We start from the raw sequence: 22,075 nt of genomic DNA, 5'->3' as shown, positions 1-22,075 counted from the left end.
TATATACAGTGTATATCTATCTCTCACTCTCCCTCTGTATATACAGTGTATATCTATCTCTCTCTCTCTATATACAGTGTATATCTATCTCTATCTCCCTCTCTATATACAGTGTATATCTATCTCTATCTCCCTCTCTATATACAGTGTATATCTATCTCTCTCTCTCCCTCTCTATATACAGTGTATATCTATCTCTCTCTCCCTCTCTATATACAGTGTATATCTATCTCTCTCTCTCCCTCTCTATATACAGTGTATATCTATCTCTCTCTCTCCCTCTCTATATACAGTGTATATCTATCTCTCTCTCTCCCTCTCTATATACAGTGTATATCTATCTCTCTCTCTCCCTCTCTATATACAGTGTAAATCTCTCTCTCTCTCTCCCTCTGTATATACAGTGTATATCTATCTCTCTCTCTCTATATACAGTGTATATCTATCTCCCTCTCTATATACAGTGTATATCTATCTCTATCTCCCTCTCTATATACAGTGTAAATCTATCTCTCTCTCTCCCTCTCTATATACAGTGTATATCTATCTCTCTCTCCATCTCTATATACAGTATATATCTATATCTCTCTCCCTCTCTATATACAGTGTATATCTATCTCTCTCTCTCCCTCTCTATATACAGTGTATATCTATCTCTCTCTCTCCCTCTCTATATACAGTGTATATCTCTCTCTCTCTCTCCCTCTCTATATACAGTGTATATCTATCTCTCTCTCTCCCTCTCTATATACAGTGTATATCTATCTCTCTCTCTCCCTCTCTATATACAGTGTATATCTATCTCTCTCTCATCTCTATATACAGTATATATCTATATCTCTCTCCCTCTCTATATACAGTGTATATCTATCTCTCTCTCTCCCTCTCTATATACAGTGTATATCTATCTCTCTCTCCCTCTCTATATACAGTTTATATCTCTCTCTCTCTCCCTCTCTATATACAGTGTATATCTATCTCTCTCTCTCCCTCTCTATATACAGTGTATATCTATCTCTCTCTCTCCTCTCTATATATAGTGTATATCTATCTCTCTCTCTCTCCCTCTCTATATACAGTGTATATCTATCTCTCTCTCTCCCTCCCTATATACAGTGTATATCTATCTCTCGCTCTCCCTCTCTATATACAGTGTATATCTATCTCTCTCTCTCCCTCTCTATATACAGTGCATATCTATCTCTCTCTCCCCCTCTCTATATACAGTGTATATATATCTCTCTCTCTCTCCCTCTCTATATACAGTGTATATCTATCTCTCTCTCTCCCTCCCTATATACAGTGTATATCTATCTCTCGCTCTCCCTCTCTATATACAGTGTATATCTATATCTCTCTCCCTCCCTGTATACAGTGTATATCTATCTCTCTCTCTCCCTCTCTATATACAGTGTATATCTATCTCTCTCTCTCCCTCTCTATATACAGTGTATATCTATCTCTCTCTCTCTCCCTCTCTATATACAGTGTATATCTATCTCTCTCTCTCCCTCCCTATATACAGTGTATATCTATCTCTCGCTCTCCCTCTCTATATACAGTGTATATCTATATCTCTCTCCCTCCCTGTATACAGTGTATATCTATCTCTCTCTCTCCCTCTCTATATACAGTGTATATCTATCTCTTTCTCTCTCCCTCTCTATATACAGTGTATATCTATCTCTTTCTCTCTCCCTCTCTATATACAGTGTATATCTATCTCTATCTCCCTCTCTATATACACTGTATACCTATCTCTCTCTATATACAGTGTATATCTATCTCTCTCTATATACAGTGTATATCTATCTCTATCTCCCTCTCTATATACAGTGTAAATCTATCTCTCTCTCTCCCTCTCTATATACAATGTATATCTATCTCTCTCTCCATCTCTATATACAGTATATATCTATATCTCTCTCCCTCTCTATATACAGTGTATATCTATCTCTCTCTCTCCCTCTCTATATACAGTGTATATCTATCTCTCTCTCTCCCTCTCTATATACAGTGTATATCTATCTCTCTCTCCCTCTCTATATACAGTGTATATCTATCTCTCTCTCTCCCTCTCTATATACAGTGTATATCTATCTCTCTCTCTCCCTCTATATATACAGTGTAAATCTATCTATCTCTCTCTCTCCCTCTCTATATACAGTGTATATCTATCTCTCTCTCCATCTCTATATACAGTATATATCTATATCTCTCTCCCTCTCTATATACAGTGTATATCTATCTCTCTCTCTCCCTCTCTATATACAGTGTATATCTATCTCTCTCTCCCTCTCTATATACAGTGTATATCTCCCTCTCTCCCTCTCTATATACAATGCATATCTCTCTCTCTCCCTCTCTATATACAGTGTATATCTATCTCTCTCTCTCCCTCTCTATATACAGTGTATATCTATCTCTTTCTCTCTCCCTCCCTATATACAGTGTATATCTATCTCTCTCTCTCCCTCTCTATATACAGTGTATATCTCTCTCTCTCCCTCTCTATATACAGTGTATATCTATCTCTCTCTCCCTCTCTATATACAGTGTATATCTCCCTCTCTCCCTCTCGATATACAGTGTATATCTCTCTCTCTCCCTCTCTATATACAGTGTATGTCTATCTCTCTCCCCCTCTCTATATACAGTGTATATCTCCCTCTCTCCCTCTCTATATACAGTGTATATCTCTCTCTCTCCCTCTCTATATACAGTGTATATCTATCTCTCTCCCCTCTCTCTATATACAGTGTATATCTCTCTCTCTCTATATATATATACAGTGTATATCTATCTCTCTCCCTCTCTATATACAGTGTATATCTATCTCTCTCTCTCCCTCTCTATATACAGTGTATATCTATCTCTCTCTCCCTCTCTATATACAGTTTATATCTCTCTCTCTCTCCCTCTCTATATACAGTGTATATCTATCTATCTCTATCTCTCTCCCTCTCTATATACAGTGTATATCTATATCTCTCTCCCTCTCTATATACAGTGTATATCTATCTCTCTCTCTATATATACAGTGTATATCTATCTCTCTCTCACCCTCTCTATATACAGTGTATATCTATCTCTCTCTCTCCCTCTCTATATACAGTGTATATCTATCTCTCTCTCTCCCTCTCTATATACAGTGTATATCTCTCTCTCTCCCTCTCTATATACAGTGTATATCTATCTCTCTCTCTCTCTCCCTCTCTATATACAGTGTATATGTATCTCTCTCTCTCCCTCTCTATATACAGTGTATATCTATCTCTCTCTCCCTCTCTATATACAGTGTATATCTATCTCTCTCTCTCCCTCTCTATATACAGTGTATATCTATCTCTCTCTCCCTCTCTATATACAGTGTATATCTATCTCTCTCTCTCCCTCCCTATATACAGTGTATATCTATCTCTCGCTCTCCCTCTCTATATACAGCGTATATCTATATCTCTCTCCCTCCCTGTATACAGTGTATATCTATCTCTCTCTCTCCCTCTCTATATACAGTGTACATCTATCTCTTTCTCTCTCCCTCTCTATATACAGTGTATATCTATCTCTTTCTCTCTCCCTCTCTATATACAGTGTATATCTATCTCTCTCTCTCTCCCTCTCTATATACAGTGTATATCTATCTCTTTCTCTCTCCCTCCCTATATACAGTGTATATCTATCTCTCTCTCTCCCTCTCTATATACAGTGTATCTCTCTCTCTCTCTCCCTCTCTATATACAGTGTATATCTCCCTCTCTCCCTCTCTATATACAGTGTATATCTCTCTCTCTCCCTCTCTATATACAGTGTATATCTATCTCTCTCCCCCTCTCTATATACAGTGTATATCTCTCTCTCTATATATATATATATACAGTGTATATCTATCTCTCTCCCTCTCTATATACAGTGTATATCTATCTCTCTCTCTCCCTCTCTATATACAGTGTATATCTATCTCTCTCTCCCTCTCTATATACAGTGTATATATCTCTCTCTCTATATATATACAGTGTATATCTATCTCTCTCTCCCTCTCTATATACAGTTTATATCTCTCTCTCTCTCCCTCTCTATATACAGTGTATATCTATCTCTCTCTCTCCCTCTCTATATACAGTGTATATCTATCTCTCTCTCTCCCTCTCTATATACAGTGTATATCTATCTCTCTCTCTCCTCTCTATATATAGTGTATATCTATCTCTCTCTCTCTCCCTCTCTTTATACAGTGTATATCTATCTCTCTCTCTCCCTCCCTATATACAGTGTATATCTATCTCTCGCTCTCCCTCTCTATATACAGTGTATATCTATATCTCTCTCCCTCTCTATATACAGTGTATATCTATCTCTCTCTCTATATATACAGTGTATATCTATCTCTCTCTCTCCCTCTCTATATACAGTGTATATCTATCTCTCTCTCCCCTCTCTATATACAGTGTATATCTATCTCTCTCTCTCCCTCTCTATATACAGTGTATATCTCTCTCTCTCCCTCTCTATATACAGTGTATATCTATCTCTCTCTCTCTCTCCCTCTCTATATACAGTGTATATGTATCTCTCTCTCTCCCTCTCTATATACAGTGTATATCTATCTCTCTCTCCCTCTCTATATACAGTGTATATCTATCTCTCTCTCTCCCTCTCTATATACAGTGTATATCTATCTCTCTCTCCCTCTCTATATACAGTGTATATCTATCTCTCTCTCTCCCTCCCTATATACAGTGTATATCTATCTCTCGCTCTCCCTCTCTATATACAGCGTATATCTATATCTCTCTCCCTCCCTGTATACAGTGTATATCTATCTCTCTCTCTCCCTCTCTATATACAGTGTATATCTATCTCTTTCTCTCTCCCTCTCTATATACAGTGTATATCTATCTCTTTCTCTCTCCCTCTCTATATACAGTGTATATCTATCTCTCTCTCTCTCCCTCTCTATATACAGTGTATATCTATCTCTCTCTCTCCCTCTCTATATACAGTGTATATCTATCTCTCTCTCTCCCTCTCTATATACAGTGTATATCTATCTCTCTCTCTCCCTCTCTATATACAGTGTATATCTATCGCTCTCTCTCCCTCCGTATATACAGTGTATATCTATCTCTCTCTCTCCCTCTCTATATACAGTGTATATCTCTCTCTCTCCCTCTCTATATACAGTGTATATCTATCTCTCTCTCCCTCTCTATATACAGTGTATATCTCCCTCTCTCCCTCTCTATATACAGTGTATATCTCTCTCTCTCCCTCTCTATATACAGTGTATATCTATCTCTCTCTCTCCCTCTCTATATACAGTGTATATCTATCTCTTTCTCTCTCCCTCCCTATATACAGTGTATATCTATCTCTCTCTCTCCCTCTCTATATACAGTGTATCTCTCTCTCTCTCTCCCTCTCTATATACAGTGTATATCTCCCTCTCTCCCTCTCTATATACAGTGTATATCTCTCTCTCTCCCTCTCTATATACAGTGTATATCTATCTCTCTCCCCCTCTCTATATACAGTGTATATCTCTCTCTCTATATATATATATACAGTGTATATCTATCTCTCTCCCTCTCTATATACAGTGTATATCTATCTCTCTCTCTCTCCCTCTCTATATACAGTGTATATCTATCTCTCTCTCCCTCTCTATATACAGTGTATATATCTCTCTCTCTATATATATACAGTGTATATCTATCTCTCTCTCCCTCTCTATATACAGTTTATATCTCTCTCTCTCTCCCTCTCTATATACAGTGTATATCTATCTCTCTCTCTCCCTCTCTATATACAGTGTATATCTATCTCTCTCTCTCCCTCTCTATATACAGTGTATATCTATCTCTCTCTCTCCTCTCTATATATAGTGTATATCTATCTCTCTCTCTCTCCCTCTCTTTATACAGTGTATATCTATCTCTCTCTCTCCCTCCCTATATACAGTGTATATCTATCTCTCGCTCTCCCTCTCTATATACAGTGTATATCTATATCTCTCTCCCTCTCTATATACAGTGTATATCTATCTCTCTCTCTATATATACAGTGTATATCTATCTCTCTCTCTCCCTCTCTATATACAGTGTATATCTATCTCTCTCTCTCCTCTCTATATACAGTGTATATCTATCTCTCTCTCTCCCTCTCTATATACAGTGTATATCTCTCTCTCTCCCTCTCTATATACAGTGTATATCTATCTCTCTCTCTCTCTCCCTCTCTATATACAGTGTATATGTATCTCTCTCTCTCCCTCTCTATATACAGTGTATATCTATCTCTCTCTCCCTCTCTATATACAGTGTATATCTATCTCTCTCTCTCCCTCTCTATATACAGTGTATATCTATCTCTCTCTCCCTCTCTATATACAGTGTATATCTATCTCTCTCTCTCCCTCCCTATATACAGTGTATATCTATCTCTCGCTCTCCCTCTCTATATACAGCGTATATCTATATCTCTCTCCCTCCCTGTATACAGTGTATATCTATCTCTCTCTCTCCCTCCCTGTATACAGTGTATATCTATCTCTCTCTCTCCCTCTCTATATACAGTGTATATCTATCTCTTTCTCTCTCCCTCTCTATATACAGTGTATATCTATCTCTCTCTCTCTCCCTCTCTATATACAGTGTATATCTATCTCTCTCTCTCTCCCTCTCTATATACAGTGTATATCTATCTCTCTCTCTCCCTCTCTATATACAGTGTATATCTATCTCTCTCTCTCCCTCTCTATATACAGTGTATATCTATCGCTCTCTCTCCCGCCGTATATACAGTGTATATCTATCTCTCTCTCTCCCTCTCTATATACAGTGTATATCTCTCTCTCTCCCTCTCTATATACAGTGTATATCTATCTCTCTCTCCCTCTCTATATACAGTGTATATCTCCCTCTCTCCCTCTCTATATACAGTGTATATCTCTCTCTCTCCCTCTCTATATACAGTGTATATCTATCTCTCTCTCCCTCTCTATATACAGTGTATATCTCCCTCTCTCCCTCTCTATATACAGTGTATATCTCTCTCTCTCCCTCTCTATATACAGTGTATATCTATCTCTCTCTCTCCCTCTCTATATACAGTGTATATCTATCTCTTTCTCTCTCCCTCCCTATATACAGTGTATATCTATCTCTCTCTCTCCCTCTCTATATACAGTGTATCTCTCTCTCTCTCTCCCTCTCTATATACAGTGTATATCTCCCTCTCTCCCTCTCTATATACAGTGTATATCTCTCTCTCTCCCTCTCTATATACAGTGTATATCTATCTCTCTCCCCCTCTCTATATACAGTGTATATCTCTCTCTCTATATATATATATACAGTGTATATCTATCTCTCTCCCTCTCTATATACAGTGTATATCTATCTCTCTCTCTCCCTCTCTATATACAGTGTATATCTATCTCTCTCTCCCTCTCTATATACAGTGTATATATCTCTCTCTCTATATATATACAGTGTATATCTATCTCTCTCTCCCTCTCTATATACAGTTTATATCTCTCTCTCTCTCCCTCTCTATATACAGTGTATATCTATCTCTCTCTCTCCCTCTCTATATACAGTGTATATCTATCTCTCTCTCTCCCTCTCTATATACAGTGTATATCTATCTCTCTCTCTGCTCTCTATATATAGTGTATATCTATCTCTCTCTCTCTCCCTCTCTTTATACAGTGTATATCTATCTCTCTCTCTCCCTCCCTATATACAGTGTATATCTATCTCTCGCTCTCCCTCTCTATATACAGTGTATATCTATATCTCTCTCCCTCTCTATATACAGTGTATATCTATCTCTCTCTCTATATATACAGTGTATATCTATCTCTCTCTCTCCCTCTCTATATACAGTGTATATCTATCTCTCTCTCTCCCTCTCTATATACAGTGTATATCTATCTCTCTCTCTCCCTCTCTATATACAGTGTATATCTCTCTCTCTCTCCCGTGCTCTATATACAGTGTATATCTATCTCTCTCTCTCTCTCCCTCTCTATATACAGTGTATATGTATCTCTCTCTCTCCCTCTCTATATACAGTGTATATCTATCTCTCTCTCCCTCTCTATATACAGTGTATATCTATCTCTCTCTCTCCCTCTCTATATACAGTGTATATCTATCTCTCTCTCCCTCTCTATATACAGTGTATATCTATCTCTCTCTCTCCCTCCCTATATACAGTGTATATCTATCTCTCGCTCTCCCTCTCTATATACAGCGTATATCTATATCTCTCTCCCTCCCTGTATACAGTGTATATCTATCTCTCTCTCTCCCTCTCTATATACAGTGTATATCTATCTCTTTCTCTCTCCCTCTCTATATACAGTGTATATCTATCTCTTTCTCTCTCCCTCTCTATATACAGTGTATATCTATCTCTCTCTCTCTCCCTCTCTATATACAGTGTATATCTATCTCTCTCTCTCCCTCTCTATATACAGTGTATATCTATCTCTCTCTCTCCCTCTCTATATACAGTGTATATCTATCTCTCTCTCTCCCTCTCTATATACAGTGTATATCTATCGCTCTCTCTCCCTCCGTATATACAGTGTATATCTATCTCTCTCTCTCCCTCTCTATATACAGTGTATATCTCTCTCTCTCCCTCTCTATATACAGTGTATATCTATCTCTCTCTCCCTCTCTATATACAGTGTATATCTCCCTCTCTCCCTCTCTATATACAGTGTATATCTCTCTCTCTCCCTCTCTATATACAGTGTATATCTATCTCTCTCTCTCCCTCTCTATATACAGTGTATATCTATCTCTTTCTCTCTCCCTCCCTATATACAGTGTATATCTATCTCTCTCTCTCCCTCTCTATATACAGTGTATCTCTCTCTCTCTCTCCCTCTCTATATACAGTGTATATCTCCCTCTCTCCCTCTCTATATACAGTGTATATCTCTCTCTCTCCCTCTCTATATACAGTGTATATCTATCTCTCTCCCCCTCTCTATATACAGTGTATATCTCTCTCTCTCTATATATATATACAGTGTATATCTATCTCTCTCCCTCTCTATATACAGTGTATATCTATCTCTCTCTCTCCCTCTCTATATACAGTGTATATCTATCTCTCTCTCCCTCTCTATATACAGTGTATATATCTCTCTCTCTATATATATACAGTGTATATCTATCTCTCTCTCCCTCTCTATATACAGTTTATATCTCTCTCTCTCTCCCTCTCTATATACAGTGTATATCTATCTCTCTCTCTCCCTCTCTATATACAGTGTATATCTATCTCTCTCTCTCCTCTCTATATATAGTGTATATCTATCTCTCTCTCTCTCCCTCTCTTTATACAGTGTATATCTATCTCTCTCTCTCCCTCCCTATATACAGTGTATATCTATCTCTCGCTCTCCCTCTCTATATACAGTGTATATCTATATCTCTCTCCCTCCCTGTATACAGTGTATATCTATCTCTCTCTCTCCCTCTCTATATACAGTGTATATCTATCTCTTTCTCTCTCCCTCTCTATATACAGTGTATATCTATCTCTTTCTCTCTCCCTCTCTATATACAGTGTATATCTATCTATTTTTCTCCCTCTCTATACAGTGTATATCTATCGCTCTCTCTCCCTCTCTATATACAGTGTATATCTATCTATTTTTCTCCCTCTCTATACAGTGTATATCTATCTCTCTCTCCCCCTCTCTATATACAGTGTATATCTATCTCTCTCTCTCTACCTCTCTATATACAGTGTATATCTATCTCTCTCTCTCCCTCCCTATATACAGTGTATATCTATCTCTCGCTCTCCCTCTCTATATACAGTGTATATCTATATCTCTCTCCCTCCCTGTATACAGTGTATATCTATCTCTCTCTCTCCCTCTCTATATACAGTGTATATCTATCTCTTTCTCCCTCCCTCTCTATTTACAGTGTATATCTATCTCTTTCTCTCTCCCTCTCTATATACAGTGTATATATATCTATTTTTCTAACTCTCTATACAGTGTATATCTATCTATATAGCCCTCCCTCTCTATATACAGTGTATATCTCTCTCTCTCTCCCTCTCTGTATACAGTGTGGCTACAGGTTAGCAATGAACCCCGAGTCGGGATTGCTAACAAGGCTGGAAATTCAAAACATCAAAAATCTAATAATTTCAATTTCTCAAACAATCAACTATTTTACACAATTTAAAAGATAAACATCTCCTTAATCTAACCACATTGTTCGATTTTCAAAGAGGCTTTACGGCAAAAGCATAAAGTTAGATTATGTTAGGACAGTACATAGCTACAAAAGTACAAACATCCATTTTCAATTCAAGGTCAGGCGTCACCAAAAGCAGAAACCAGCTAGAATTATGTACTAACCTTTGTCAATCTCCATCAGATGACACTCCTAGGACATTATGTTATACAATACATGCATTTTTTGTTCCATCAAGTTCATATTTATATCCAAAAACAGCATTTTACAGTAGCGTGAAATTCAGATTTTTTTCTTCTCTGAAATGCTTCCGGTGAACATAACAAAATTACTATTCGAAAACATTGGTAAATTATAATATTGTCATTCAAAGAATAATATATTATCATCTCGTAATTGCTACCGAATGGCCAGATCTCAAAATAACTTTACTGGGAAATCACATTTTGCAATAAACGGGGTGCTATGCTAAGAACAATAAGCTATGCTATACAGTTAGCATCATCTAAAATCGATAATAACATTGTAAATATCCCCTTACCTTTGATTATCTCCATCAGAAGGCAGGCATCCCAGGTCCGGAAGGCATTCCAGGTCCGGAACAAATGTGGTTTCTTTTGACAAAGTTCATAATTTATGTGCAAATAACACCAAGTACTTAGCGTTCATTATGCTCCCACAAAACGTGGTGGGGGGCTGGTAAAATCACGCCGAAAAGCTAAAAAAACCTAGTAAATAATCTATTTATGTTCGTTCAAACATGTCAAATGTTGTTTAGCATTAATCTTTTGGTCCATTTTTAACGTTAAACATCAGTAATATTTTCACACAACCTATCCTATGTCTAGATAAAAAATGATGACAAACTCACGTTTCTCAGATTTATGCGCAGGCGCAAAAAAATGAAGTGATGACATGTCAACTTCCTTGGATTCTAATTTGCTCTCTGTTTATCATAGACGCTTCAAACAACTTTATAAAGATCGTTGACATCTAGTGGAAGCCGTAGGTGTTGCGAAATGAATCCTTTCTCACTATGGTATCTATAAAACAATGACACTAAATAGTACAGTCACAAAATTCACATTTTTTGGGATCTATTTTTCACAGGTTTTTGCCTGCAATATGAGTTTTGTTATACTTACAGACACCATTCAAACTGTTTTAGAAAATTCAGAGTGTTTTCTATCCGAATGTGTTAATAATATGCATATCCTAGCTTCTGAGTTGGTGTAGGAGGCAGTTAAAAATGGGCACATATTTTTTTCAAAATGTCTCAATACTGCCCCCGAGCCCCAACAGGATATCTATCTCTTTCTCTCTCCCTCTCTATATACAGTGTATATCTATCTCTTTCTCCCTCTCTATATACAGTGTATATCTATCTCTCTCTGTCTTGCTAGTATGACTGGAATGAGAACATGCAAATCAGTGCCTGAAGCGACGATTGACTAGGGCTTATTTCAGTAAGCAACACAACCACAAAACAAACAGTCACATTCACAAGTTAACATAACACTCCAACAGTTTGTTTTATCAGGGCCAGGGGGAGAATGAGGACGCAAAGGTGATTTCTAGATGTTTATGTCTGAATCTGAGGCCTATCATTGATCAGGTCCTCAAGTTGGTTTGGAGAGACAGAGAGAGCATTTTTTCCCTGACCACAACCCACACACAACTCTAAGTTACAACCAATTATGTCTACCACCATGTGTCTATGATTACAACTGTTTACATGGAGTGTCAATAGTTGAAAAGATTCTACACCATGCAGGCCATGCTACATATTACACACGTCTAGTATGGATATGGATATTTTTTGCTTCATCATAAATAACTGATATTCTAACATCATTTCAACCTTGCGTTTCCTGTCCTTCCTGGTTGAAGTTTTTTTTGTTGCCAGATGACACGATTTCAATTGGATCCCTTAACAAAGTTCAAATAATATCTCTCCTACCATCTCACTTAACCAGTTCTGTCAGTGTGATTCTACATTATTATGAAAACGGCACATGAAAGAGTAACATGAATAAAGTAGGCCCCAATAACTCCTGGGACCGCCTATATCTTATTACAGAGGAACAGTGGGAGACTTTCAACAGTGTAAACAATCAGGAACAATTAGGCTCTCCATGGCCTCTTTTCCTTAGACGCCTCTGGCTACATCCCAAATGGAACCTATGTAATGTCCTACTTTGACCAGAGCTCTGGTCAAAAGTAGTACACTATCTCTGGTCAAAAGTAGTGCACTATATAGGGAATAGGGTGCCGTTTAGGATGTAGACTGAGTATCTGAGTAAATAGTCAAATGTTCCTTCGCTTCGCATACCAGTGAAGACAACGTGAAACGATTAAACAAAGCTACATGGCTTTGATTATTCAATAAGGCAAACACTGAGGCTAAGCTATGATTAATACAGACCGTTTGACTTATTTTTTAACACTAAAGATAAGCTATTGTAAAGCTATGGTAAATAGAGGCCGTTTGACTACTCTATGGGCATTATGGCTAAGCTATTGTAAAGCTATGGTAAATAGAGGCCGTTTGACCACTCTATGGGCATTATGGCTAAGCTATTGTAAAGCTATGGTAAATAGAGGCCGTTTGACCACTCTATGGGCATTATGGCTAAGCTATTGTAAAGCTATGGTAAATAGAGGCCGTTAGACCACTCTATGGGCATTATGGCTAAGCTATTGTAAAACGATGGTAAATAGAGGCCGTTAGACCACTCTATGGGCATTATGGCTAAGGTATTGTAAAGCTATGGTAAATAGAGACCGTTAGACTACTCTAGACATTATGGCTAAGCTATTGTAAAGCTATGGTAAATAGAGACCGTTAGACTACTCTATAGACATTATGGCTAAGCTATTGTAAAGCTATGGTAAATAGAGACCGTTAGACTACTCTATAGACATTATGGCTAAGCTATTGTAAAGCTATGGTAAATAGAGGCCCTTTGGATAGTCTATGGGCATTATGGCATGTGTGAGGAGACTGGTGTTACAACTGAGCGTGCAAACTGGCTTGTCTTGCTGGAGAAACAATGTTCAACTTAAAGCGTTAGACAACGAGTGCAATGCATATATGGCCACTATGGTCATAGCAGTGCTCGGTCTCAAATCAACTTTAAACACTAATTAGGGATGTTAAGACGGAAAATGTCTGGTGGGAAATGTTGCTCCTACGAGAGGAGAATGGAGCAGGGTTCAATACACTGACCCGTAATTGAGGAAATGGTTCTATTCCAAATGGTGATTAGCCTGTCATCTTTTCACAGGAAGTCGGAGCACAAGCCGCTATGTCTGTCTCAAACCATTACATCGCAAAGATACACAGCTATTTGACCTTTGACCTGGTGACTCAGTTCCCACCATGCTGGATCTGACAGGGTATATTATTCTGTCTGCACCCCAAATAGCACCATATTCCTTCTACAGTGCAGTACTTTTGACCAGGGCCCATGGACCTCCATTTGGCCTCCATTTCTCCCATAGGGCTCTTGTCAAAAGTACTGCAGGATAGGGAATAGGGTGCCATTTGCACACTCTGTGTTGTTAGATCAAGATAAAATGAATGACCTTTAACCGCTGGATGTAAACCACTGATGGACAAAGGAAACATTGTAAGAGCTCTGATCATTGTAATCAGTGTAAGAGCTAATAAAGAAACACATTCACATGTTGAAGAACATTTGATTTGTAAATGGCAAGGATGGCAAACATGAATAACGGTTTCTTATTATGAATCGGCACGACAGTAAATTGAACTAACTGCATTTCAGTGACTGACATTAGAGAAATAGAAACAGTTCTTTTTTCACACACAGCAGGAGAAATAAAAGTAAAGCCATACACCTAAATAACCAAACGAATGACGTTGATTACATTTAGCCAATTAAAACCCAAATAAATCCCACTGCAGTATAAGATCAATCAAAGAGAGAACAACAAGGAAAAATGTCCCTTTGAATCTAATTAAAAAGTATTCTTAATTAACTCTGAAGAGATTGAAATTAAGCAATTTTAAGATCTCTCTCAATTTGTCTCAACATTCTTAATATTCACTGTCACTGTCAACTCATCTTCTTTCATTTCATCATCCTCCCAATGTAGAGGTTTTTTTTTTGTAAGTAATGAATATCTGAGAAAGATGGGGACTTTAATAATTAGTAATTACTTCCAGGTCTGAGGTCACAGCAGAGGATTAGAAGTAAAGTCCTGTAAAAGGCCTGTTACGAGACGCCTAAGTAGAATAAATGACTGAGGTTGTCCAGGATCAGTTTTCAAATTGTAGAGCATGAGCATGTCCTAGTGTCAACCTGGTAAGGTTTGCATCAGAGTAGGCAGACAGGCAGGTAGTCAGGTAAGCAGGCAGGCAAAGGAGAAGGGGTTGTGTTGGGTTAGGTTGGGCTGGTAATTAGGGTTATTTTGAAAGTCCGTGCAGTGTTGGACTGGGGAATTGGGTTAGGTTAGGCTGTTGGCTGGTTTGGGTTAGGTGGTTGAGGTTAGTGTGGAGGTCTGTGAAGCACTGAGCTGGGTTGGGTTTTGCTGGTGGTTGGGGTTAATGCGCAGGTCCATACTGCAGGTTGTTAGTCACTCACCCAGGGCTGCTCGAAGCTGTATGTGCGCCGTCGGTCATCAGGGTCCTCCTCTCCTCTGGCCTGCTGGAACTCAACCCTCAGGCGCCGTATCCGGTCATGGTTACTAGGCGCCAGTCGGTTGCTGTGGAACCAAAGAGGACACAGAGAGAAAGAGGAGAAGGGGAATATAAGCATGGACCAGTAACAGCATTATATCATGTTTTACAATGGCATCACAAAGAGTCACACAGTGAACTGTACAGACATCATTATTATTCATATGTGAAGGGGATGAAAACAGATCCAAACATTTGTTTTTAAATTGTCACATACACCGGATAGGTGCAAGTGTAATGTCTTGTTTTACAGGTTCAGCCATAGTAGTACGGCACCCCTGGAGCAAATTAGGGTTAAGTGCCTTGCTCAAGGGCACATCAACATATTTCTCATCTTGTCGGCTAGGGTATTCAAACCAGCGACCTTTCGGTTACTGGCCCAATTAATATAATTTTCAACCATTTTAGAATGAAACGTGTTGTCTAAATTTTGTTCCATACAGAACAAATGAACTAATATCTTGTCAAACCCCCCATCCATTCATACTGTACAGTACATTTGGCATAAAGAAAAAGTCCCTTGTGAACCATTGTGAGTGATCCATGTTCCTTTTAGACTGGGAGAAGAGCCTATATTATTGGTCTTTATGTGGTAGTGTCGTCATTAAACAGTGCTGCTGTTGGAGACTTGTATGCATCCCTTTCATTACTGGCTTTCAGAGGCCTGTCAATATGAACCAATGCTCTCCCCTCAGTTAATTATCCTGTCAATATGAATCAATACTCTCCCCTCAGTTAATCAGCCTGTCAATAAGAATCAGTACTCTCCCCTCAGTTAATCAGCATATCAATAAGAATCAATACTCTCCCATCAGTTAATCAGCATATCAATAAGAATCAGTACTCTCCCCTCAGTTAATCAGCATATCAATAAGAATCAATACTCTCCCATCAGTTAATCAGCATATCAATAGGAATCAATACTCTCCCATCAGTTAATCAGCCTGTCAATAAGAATCAATACTCTCCCATCAGTTAATCAGCCTGTCAATAAGAATCAATACACTCCCATCAGTTAATCAGCCTGTCAATAAGAATCAACACTCTCCCATCAGTTAATCAGCCTGTCAATAAGAATCAACACTCTCCCATCAGTTAATCAGCCTGTCAATAAGAATCAACACTCTCCCATCAGTTAATCAGCCTGTCAATAAGAATCAATACTCTCCCATCAGTTAATCAGCCTCTCCTTTTATCTCCACCGACAGGGTCTGACACTAGGAATAATTATGATAAGACAACCAGCTTGATAATAGGGCCCGGTTTATACATTCCATAGAGGAGAGGGGGGAGAGAGGTTGGGGGGGGGGGGGGGGGGGAACCAGCGAAAAAGGAACAGATGGAAAGTGAGAAAGGGAGAGAGGGAACAGAGGGAGAGCAAGGGAAGAGACAGAATAAGAGAAGGAAAAGAAAGGGAGACAAGGAAGAAAAACTAGAGAAGAGCAGCTAGGGGCACTTAAGATGGACGTTGGTTTGACACCGTAGCTGTCAAGCTGTCACGCTGTCGTCCCCACTCTGCTCCAAGGTGGCAATTACAGGTGGTACACTAGTAGAAGACCTGATTGCTCATTTAAACCCAGAGGATCCTGAAGTACAATTAGGCCCATAATTGCAGATTACAGCAATCACATCCTTCTGATGATAATGGCTACTAGGACGCAGTGCCAATCAGCCTTCATTAAAGCACAGCTAAATAGCACCTCATAAAGGATGAATTGAATTGGATGTATGCACCCTGCTGCAGTACAAGCAAGCCGTCTTGCTTGAAAGCGGAAACGCTTTCAATCTCTCTGTTGTTCCACACAACCATTAAAATCAATTGTATTAGTTATACCCCATTTGATGCTCATGGTTTTATGTATATGGATGCTGGTGTGAGCATACATTATGTTCATCTGTATGGATGATGGGTATTAAAATGGATCATTGGCTGGTGAGGTTTAATGTCTTTAGGCTGGGGTACAATGCTGCTAACAGGCCCTCCTTTCCCCTTCTCTATCCAGTATGAGATAGGCCTACACTTTGCATTTCTGTTTCATTTAAATTACAAAACAGTTTATTATTTTCATATACAATTTGCCAATCAAATTCTACCTCACGCAGACTAGCAAGTTATCCGTGCAATTGCTGGGGAGTACATTTCCAATATAATTGACTTGTGAGATTTGACTAGTGTTATGACTAGGATTCTGTTTTTTCAAACTACCAGTAGCTACTGCATAATCAACACTGTAGCATTGGTAACACATTATCGTTATCTAGCTAAGACAAAACAGAGTTAAGAAAAAAACGTCATTTTCTGTGTATTCTACATAGCCAATGAAAGGGTGTTTGTTTCTTTGTATAGAACCTCCATGTATTGAAGACTGTGTAAATACCTCCATTATGCTCCATATGCTTCTATCTGTTCCTTCTCATCAGACTGTTTACTGATGGAACAACACAATCAAACCACGACGGGCAGTCCCTGTGGTGCTACTGTCACACAGTGGGCCTCAGCTGCAGTCAGACACGCGGTTAAAAGCCCGAAACCGGTGAAGAAGGGAAAAACAACACATCTGCAAACAAAATTAATTTCACCATTTAGCTCCTGTGAAAACCTGTGATGACACATTATCTGGGTGTTGACGTGCATAGCTAGCTGCCATCCATGCCTGTAGCATGTGAGGAAGCATAACAGATTCTCAATGGTGGAAATGGTGGGAGGTAGTAGATCTGGGTTCAACTAGTATTTGTTTTATTCCAAATACTTCAGCTGGGCTTGACTGAGATTGCCTGGCGCAATTTAACCAAAGAGATAGTCTCTACAAGTGCAAACCCCACCCCTCTTGCACTCCAGGTAGGCTCAATCAAATGCTCACAGTATTTGATCAAAAAACAAATACTATTTGAACCCAAGTCTGAAAGGGAGGTTGATATGCAAACGCAAACACACATTATGCTTTTAGGTTAATCCTCCTATACCCCACATAAAAAAAGGTTCCAGACATTGACTGACCCTGCATATAATATGCTTACATACTTTCTCTGAGAGCAAGCTGGGACCCCGCATCAGGGCCACAAACCATCCTACACAACAACAACATCTTCACTTAGACTGCTGCCCCCCCCCCACCACCACCTCCAGTGTTAATTCAGTGGAAATTGAGAACTATGGCCCTTTATTATCACTGACTTCATGTCGGCTAAGAGGGGTGAGAGAGAGGGAGAGGAAAGGAGGGAGAGGAGCGGGGCAGAGTTGAGACAAGATCAAAAGGCAAATAAAAAAATGGCAGTATGTAACTTTAATACATTTCAAAGCGTTGAGAAATGGAAATTGGAAGCACGGAGTGGAGGCTGCTGTTAGTATGGGAGGGATAGAATGATTGGTGAATTTGTCAAGGCAGTTCAAAGGGTCTATATGCTATCTAGATTATCTTAAGGGCTTCTCCTGTTCACCCCCAACCCACATCCACCATCCTCATATCCACCATCCATGGTTCAAAGTTTCTTGGAGGACACTATGTGAATCTTTAGTACAAAGATATTAAAATGCAGGGTTAATCCCTGGTACTCGAGGGAGGCAGTTATCAGTGGCTAGGCTAGCTAATGTCCACAGCAGCAGCCAACAAGTGTGTGTATGTGTGTGTGGGTATATGCGTATATGCACGTGCCCTTTCCTCAGAAAGAAGATGGATTCAGCCATTGGCTGGGACTCAGTCTCTGAATGATTCAGCCCCTCCACAGTCAATTAGTCAGCATGATCGTTGCTGTTCGCTGCCATCCACATCAGGTGTCCTTGCTTTACAAATAACCCTCTGTCTGCATAAATCAACGACTGCATCCTAAATGGTACTCTATCCACTACATTGTGCACTACTTTTGACCAGAGCCCAATGGGTAGTAGTGCACTAAATAAGGAATAGGGTGTCGTTTGGGACGTATCCAATGTCTAATGGCTTTCTATGAAACAAGAGCTCTCACAAAGAATAACCTGCCAGCCATTTGCGTCAGTTGACTGTCCTGGCAATTAGGATGAATGTGCCGTCCGGTGGACGGTAGAGCTGTTTGGAGGAATATGAATGAGCAAGGATGGAGGGAACGGTTACTAGAAGGCCTGTGTTTATGCATTGTGGAAAAGGTTGCGGGCTTTGTAACTTGTATGCCTCATGTGGATGTGTGTGTGTGTGTGCGTGCATGCGTGCATACGTGTCTCTCTCTCAATACTTGACGTGGTATAGTCACTCTTCACCATCTGTTTCCCAGTTCTTCTACCATTGAATGAATGGAAAATAGACCAACTGGTGAATCACCAATGAAATAGCAGGGGAGATCAATTAAATATCCATATGGCACAGTCTTTACCCTGCCTACAGACTCATTCACTCCAGTACAATGAGACTCACTCAACATCTGTCTGTGTGTTCCTTTAGCTGAAAGGTCAGAGTGAGACCTGCCTATCTAAAAAAAGAGAGCAGGCAGGTTGACATGCACACACACCAGCTCCTCACACACGTTCTCTCTCTCGCACTCTCTTTCTTGCTGTTCAATAAAGCCATTCTGCTGCATACTTTCCTGCCCAGCGAAAGCAGTTTCTCAGCAGAGAAACTATGTATTTGGGAATATGCACATACTAAAGAGACCAATCACACACGAGTAACAAAACACAGACAGACATGGATAGATGGAGTCACAACAGAGTAGTTATTACACTGCATGGGATAAAACAGCTTTGTGGGTTCCTCTTTAAGCATATTCACTGTGACAGAGAGAGAGACAGAGAGCGAGAAAGAGAGCGAGAGAGGGGGAGAGAGAGAGGGAGAGAGAGAGGGAGTGAAAGGGAGAGAGAGATGCCTGCAGATGCCTTTCTCTATGAGGTGACCCACAGACACAGGTCATGTACAGTAGGCTTGGTATGTTATGGTATGTTGAGGTTAGTCCTATACGGTGCTTACCCGCGTAACAGTAATCCTTTGATCTGGAGGGATTTGTCAGTTGCCAGACGGACATAATATAATGGTAGGTTTAGGTTGGATGCAATCTTCCCATAAACCCCTGCCAGTGTTAGGATCAAAGATGGTGGATAAATTAAGATTAGACATTTTCGTGAAGTCTCATGATCTGACGAAAAACAGCTCTAGCTCTACCACCTTTCAACGCAGATGTGGAAATGTAACATCGGCGGATGCGGTGGATTGAGACGCATCCAATGCAACAAAAAAACGAATATCTCTAGCTTAAACTGACGGATTTTGCTGGGTATTTTTGTATTATGTTACTTAGCTTGTTGCACCGGTGACTGGATTAAGGGTTAATTTTTGTTCATTGGATTTGGTTAGTTTACTTCCAACATTCCCTCCAACATCAGTTATTTTGAAGTCTTGATTCCAATAGTTAAAATTTTTCTCTAAGAGATCGTCAGTTGTATATGTTCTCTGCAAGGTTTTGTATATCTTACCGATCATGTGAACATCATTTTCTGAGTCAAATAAGATTCCCTCAAGGTTGCTCTGATGTCCAAAAGACTTCAAAATCGAAATTTCGTGATATGAAACTTTGAATTTGCATGTATTTGAAATAACTTTACAATGGTCAGTACAAAATTACTTTTTAATTCTGTCATGGAAATACATGCATTTACTGTTACCAAGTCATTTATGGTTTCTGTGCCTTTAGTTTTCCAATTTATCGGCAAATTCTGAAAAGCTATCCAATAATTGTTCCATAGGGTTGTGTTTCGTGGAGTGATATTGGTTCTTGTAGAATCCATTTCATTTTCTTCCATATTGTTATAGTGTTCTTAACTAGGAAGTTGTTCATGCTCTTAGCTGTATCCTTTGAGAATATACAGGTTAAAATATTATGGGGATGAGCATGTGCATCTTCAATACATGTACGTGCCCATTGTTCCTGTTTAGTGCATTTAACTATATGCCTCAAGTAAAAGCATTGGGCAGCGAGTTGATACAACTCCATGTCTCGAAGGTTAAAACCACCCTCAGACTTGGGAAGATGTAAAACTTTCCTTTCTATTCTATTCATTTTATTTGCTCATATAAAGTCTGTTATGACCGAGTATACTTTTTTTAAAGAATGTCTTCGGTAGGGTAATTGGTATTGCCGAAATTAAATATTGACTTTCATTGAACCTGCAAAAAACAGCGAGTGGGGTGTCTCGCTTCCTCTTCCATCTCTGGTGTAACACTCCCAAGGGTCCTATTGGGTCCTAAATTGGACTGGCATAGTACTGTAGAAGTCCTGAAAGATGCCTGTTTGATAAGGAACCGCTCGGAGATTCAACACTTTAAAAATATACTAAACTGTTGGTTCTAGGGCTATTTATAATATGACTTCAAATCACAGAGGCTGTTATTCCTGATCTGATCCTCGGTACTATTGAACATCTATCTATAATATCAGACTGATCGGATTTCTGGCACAGACCTCAATATCTATATACAACAGAGACTTGCATTAGCCTTCAGCCATATTGCATCAATCCAAAGCTTAACTCATATTTATTCCACATCCCTGCGGACTTTCATTTATTTTCAAAGCAGCTGCATTGGTTGTGAAGACGGGGCAGGCTTTGGTTAGACGACAGATCTACAGAGACGTAGAAGGAAAGATTAAATCAGTAGCATAACTGCTGGTCATTTCAGAGACATTTTTCAATTTTTCCTTTTTACACTCTTCAAAGGAAATCAATGCATATCAGCCGATCTGTCGGAGTTTGGTGGCAATCAAATTTCATGTGACTGACCCTGTATGACTATCACACATGCTCTCTCTGTACCTCCCGTTATTCAATCTATTCCTCTCTCTCTTGCTCCTCCCCTCCAACTCTCTCTCTACCCTCCAACTCTCTCTTTTTTTCCCCTCCAACTTTCTCTCCCCTCCATCTCTCTCTCTATGAATATCAGCCAGTGTGTCGGCCTCTTGCTTCCCCAGCCCAGCTCAGCAGCTCATCCAGGCCAGTGAGTAACAGCTGCAACCTGCCTGGACAGACAAAGGGTTATTACAGGCGATAATACCCTGGATTTGTGAAACAGTGACTTCATCCATGTACCAATGTCACCGATGTGCCGACACAGTTCGCAGCCCTCTGCACCCTACCCCACTCCTGCTGAGAACTATTCCTCTATCAGTCCTA

At 39.4% G+C, this 22,075-nt stretch overlaps 1 protein-coding gene across 2 annotated transcripts in view; it reads right to left on the bottom strand.

Annotated features, from left to right (window-relative positions):
* LOC106578541 (partitioning defective 3 homolog) overlaps positions 1 to 22,075 on the bottom strand; it is a 568,924-nt gene that overhangs the window by 13,925 nt on the left and 532,924 nt on the right. For both annotated transcript variants that reach the window (XM_014157480.3, XM_014157481.3), the window contains one exon: positions 14,849 to 14,969. In XM_014157480.3, coding sequence (XP_014012955.1) covers positions 14,849 to 14,969 — 121 coding nt within the window. The remainder of the gene's footprint in view (positions 1 to 14,848; positions 14,970 to 22,075) is intronic.

The sequence above is a fragment of the Salmo salar genome, chromosome 19 (assembly GCF_965601325.2).
Source record: "Salmo salar chromosome 19, fSalSal1, whole genome shotgun sequence".
Classification (NCBI taxonomy): domain Eukaryota; kingdom Metazoa; phylum Chordata; class Actinopteri; order Salmoniformes; family Salmonidae; genus Salmo; species Salmo salar.
Note: the sequence above shows the minus strand (reverse complement) of the source record. Positions and strands in the feature narration are given on the sequence as shown.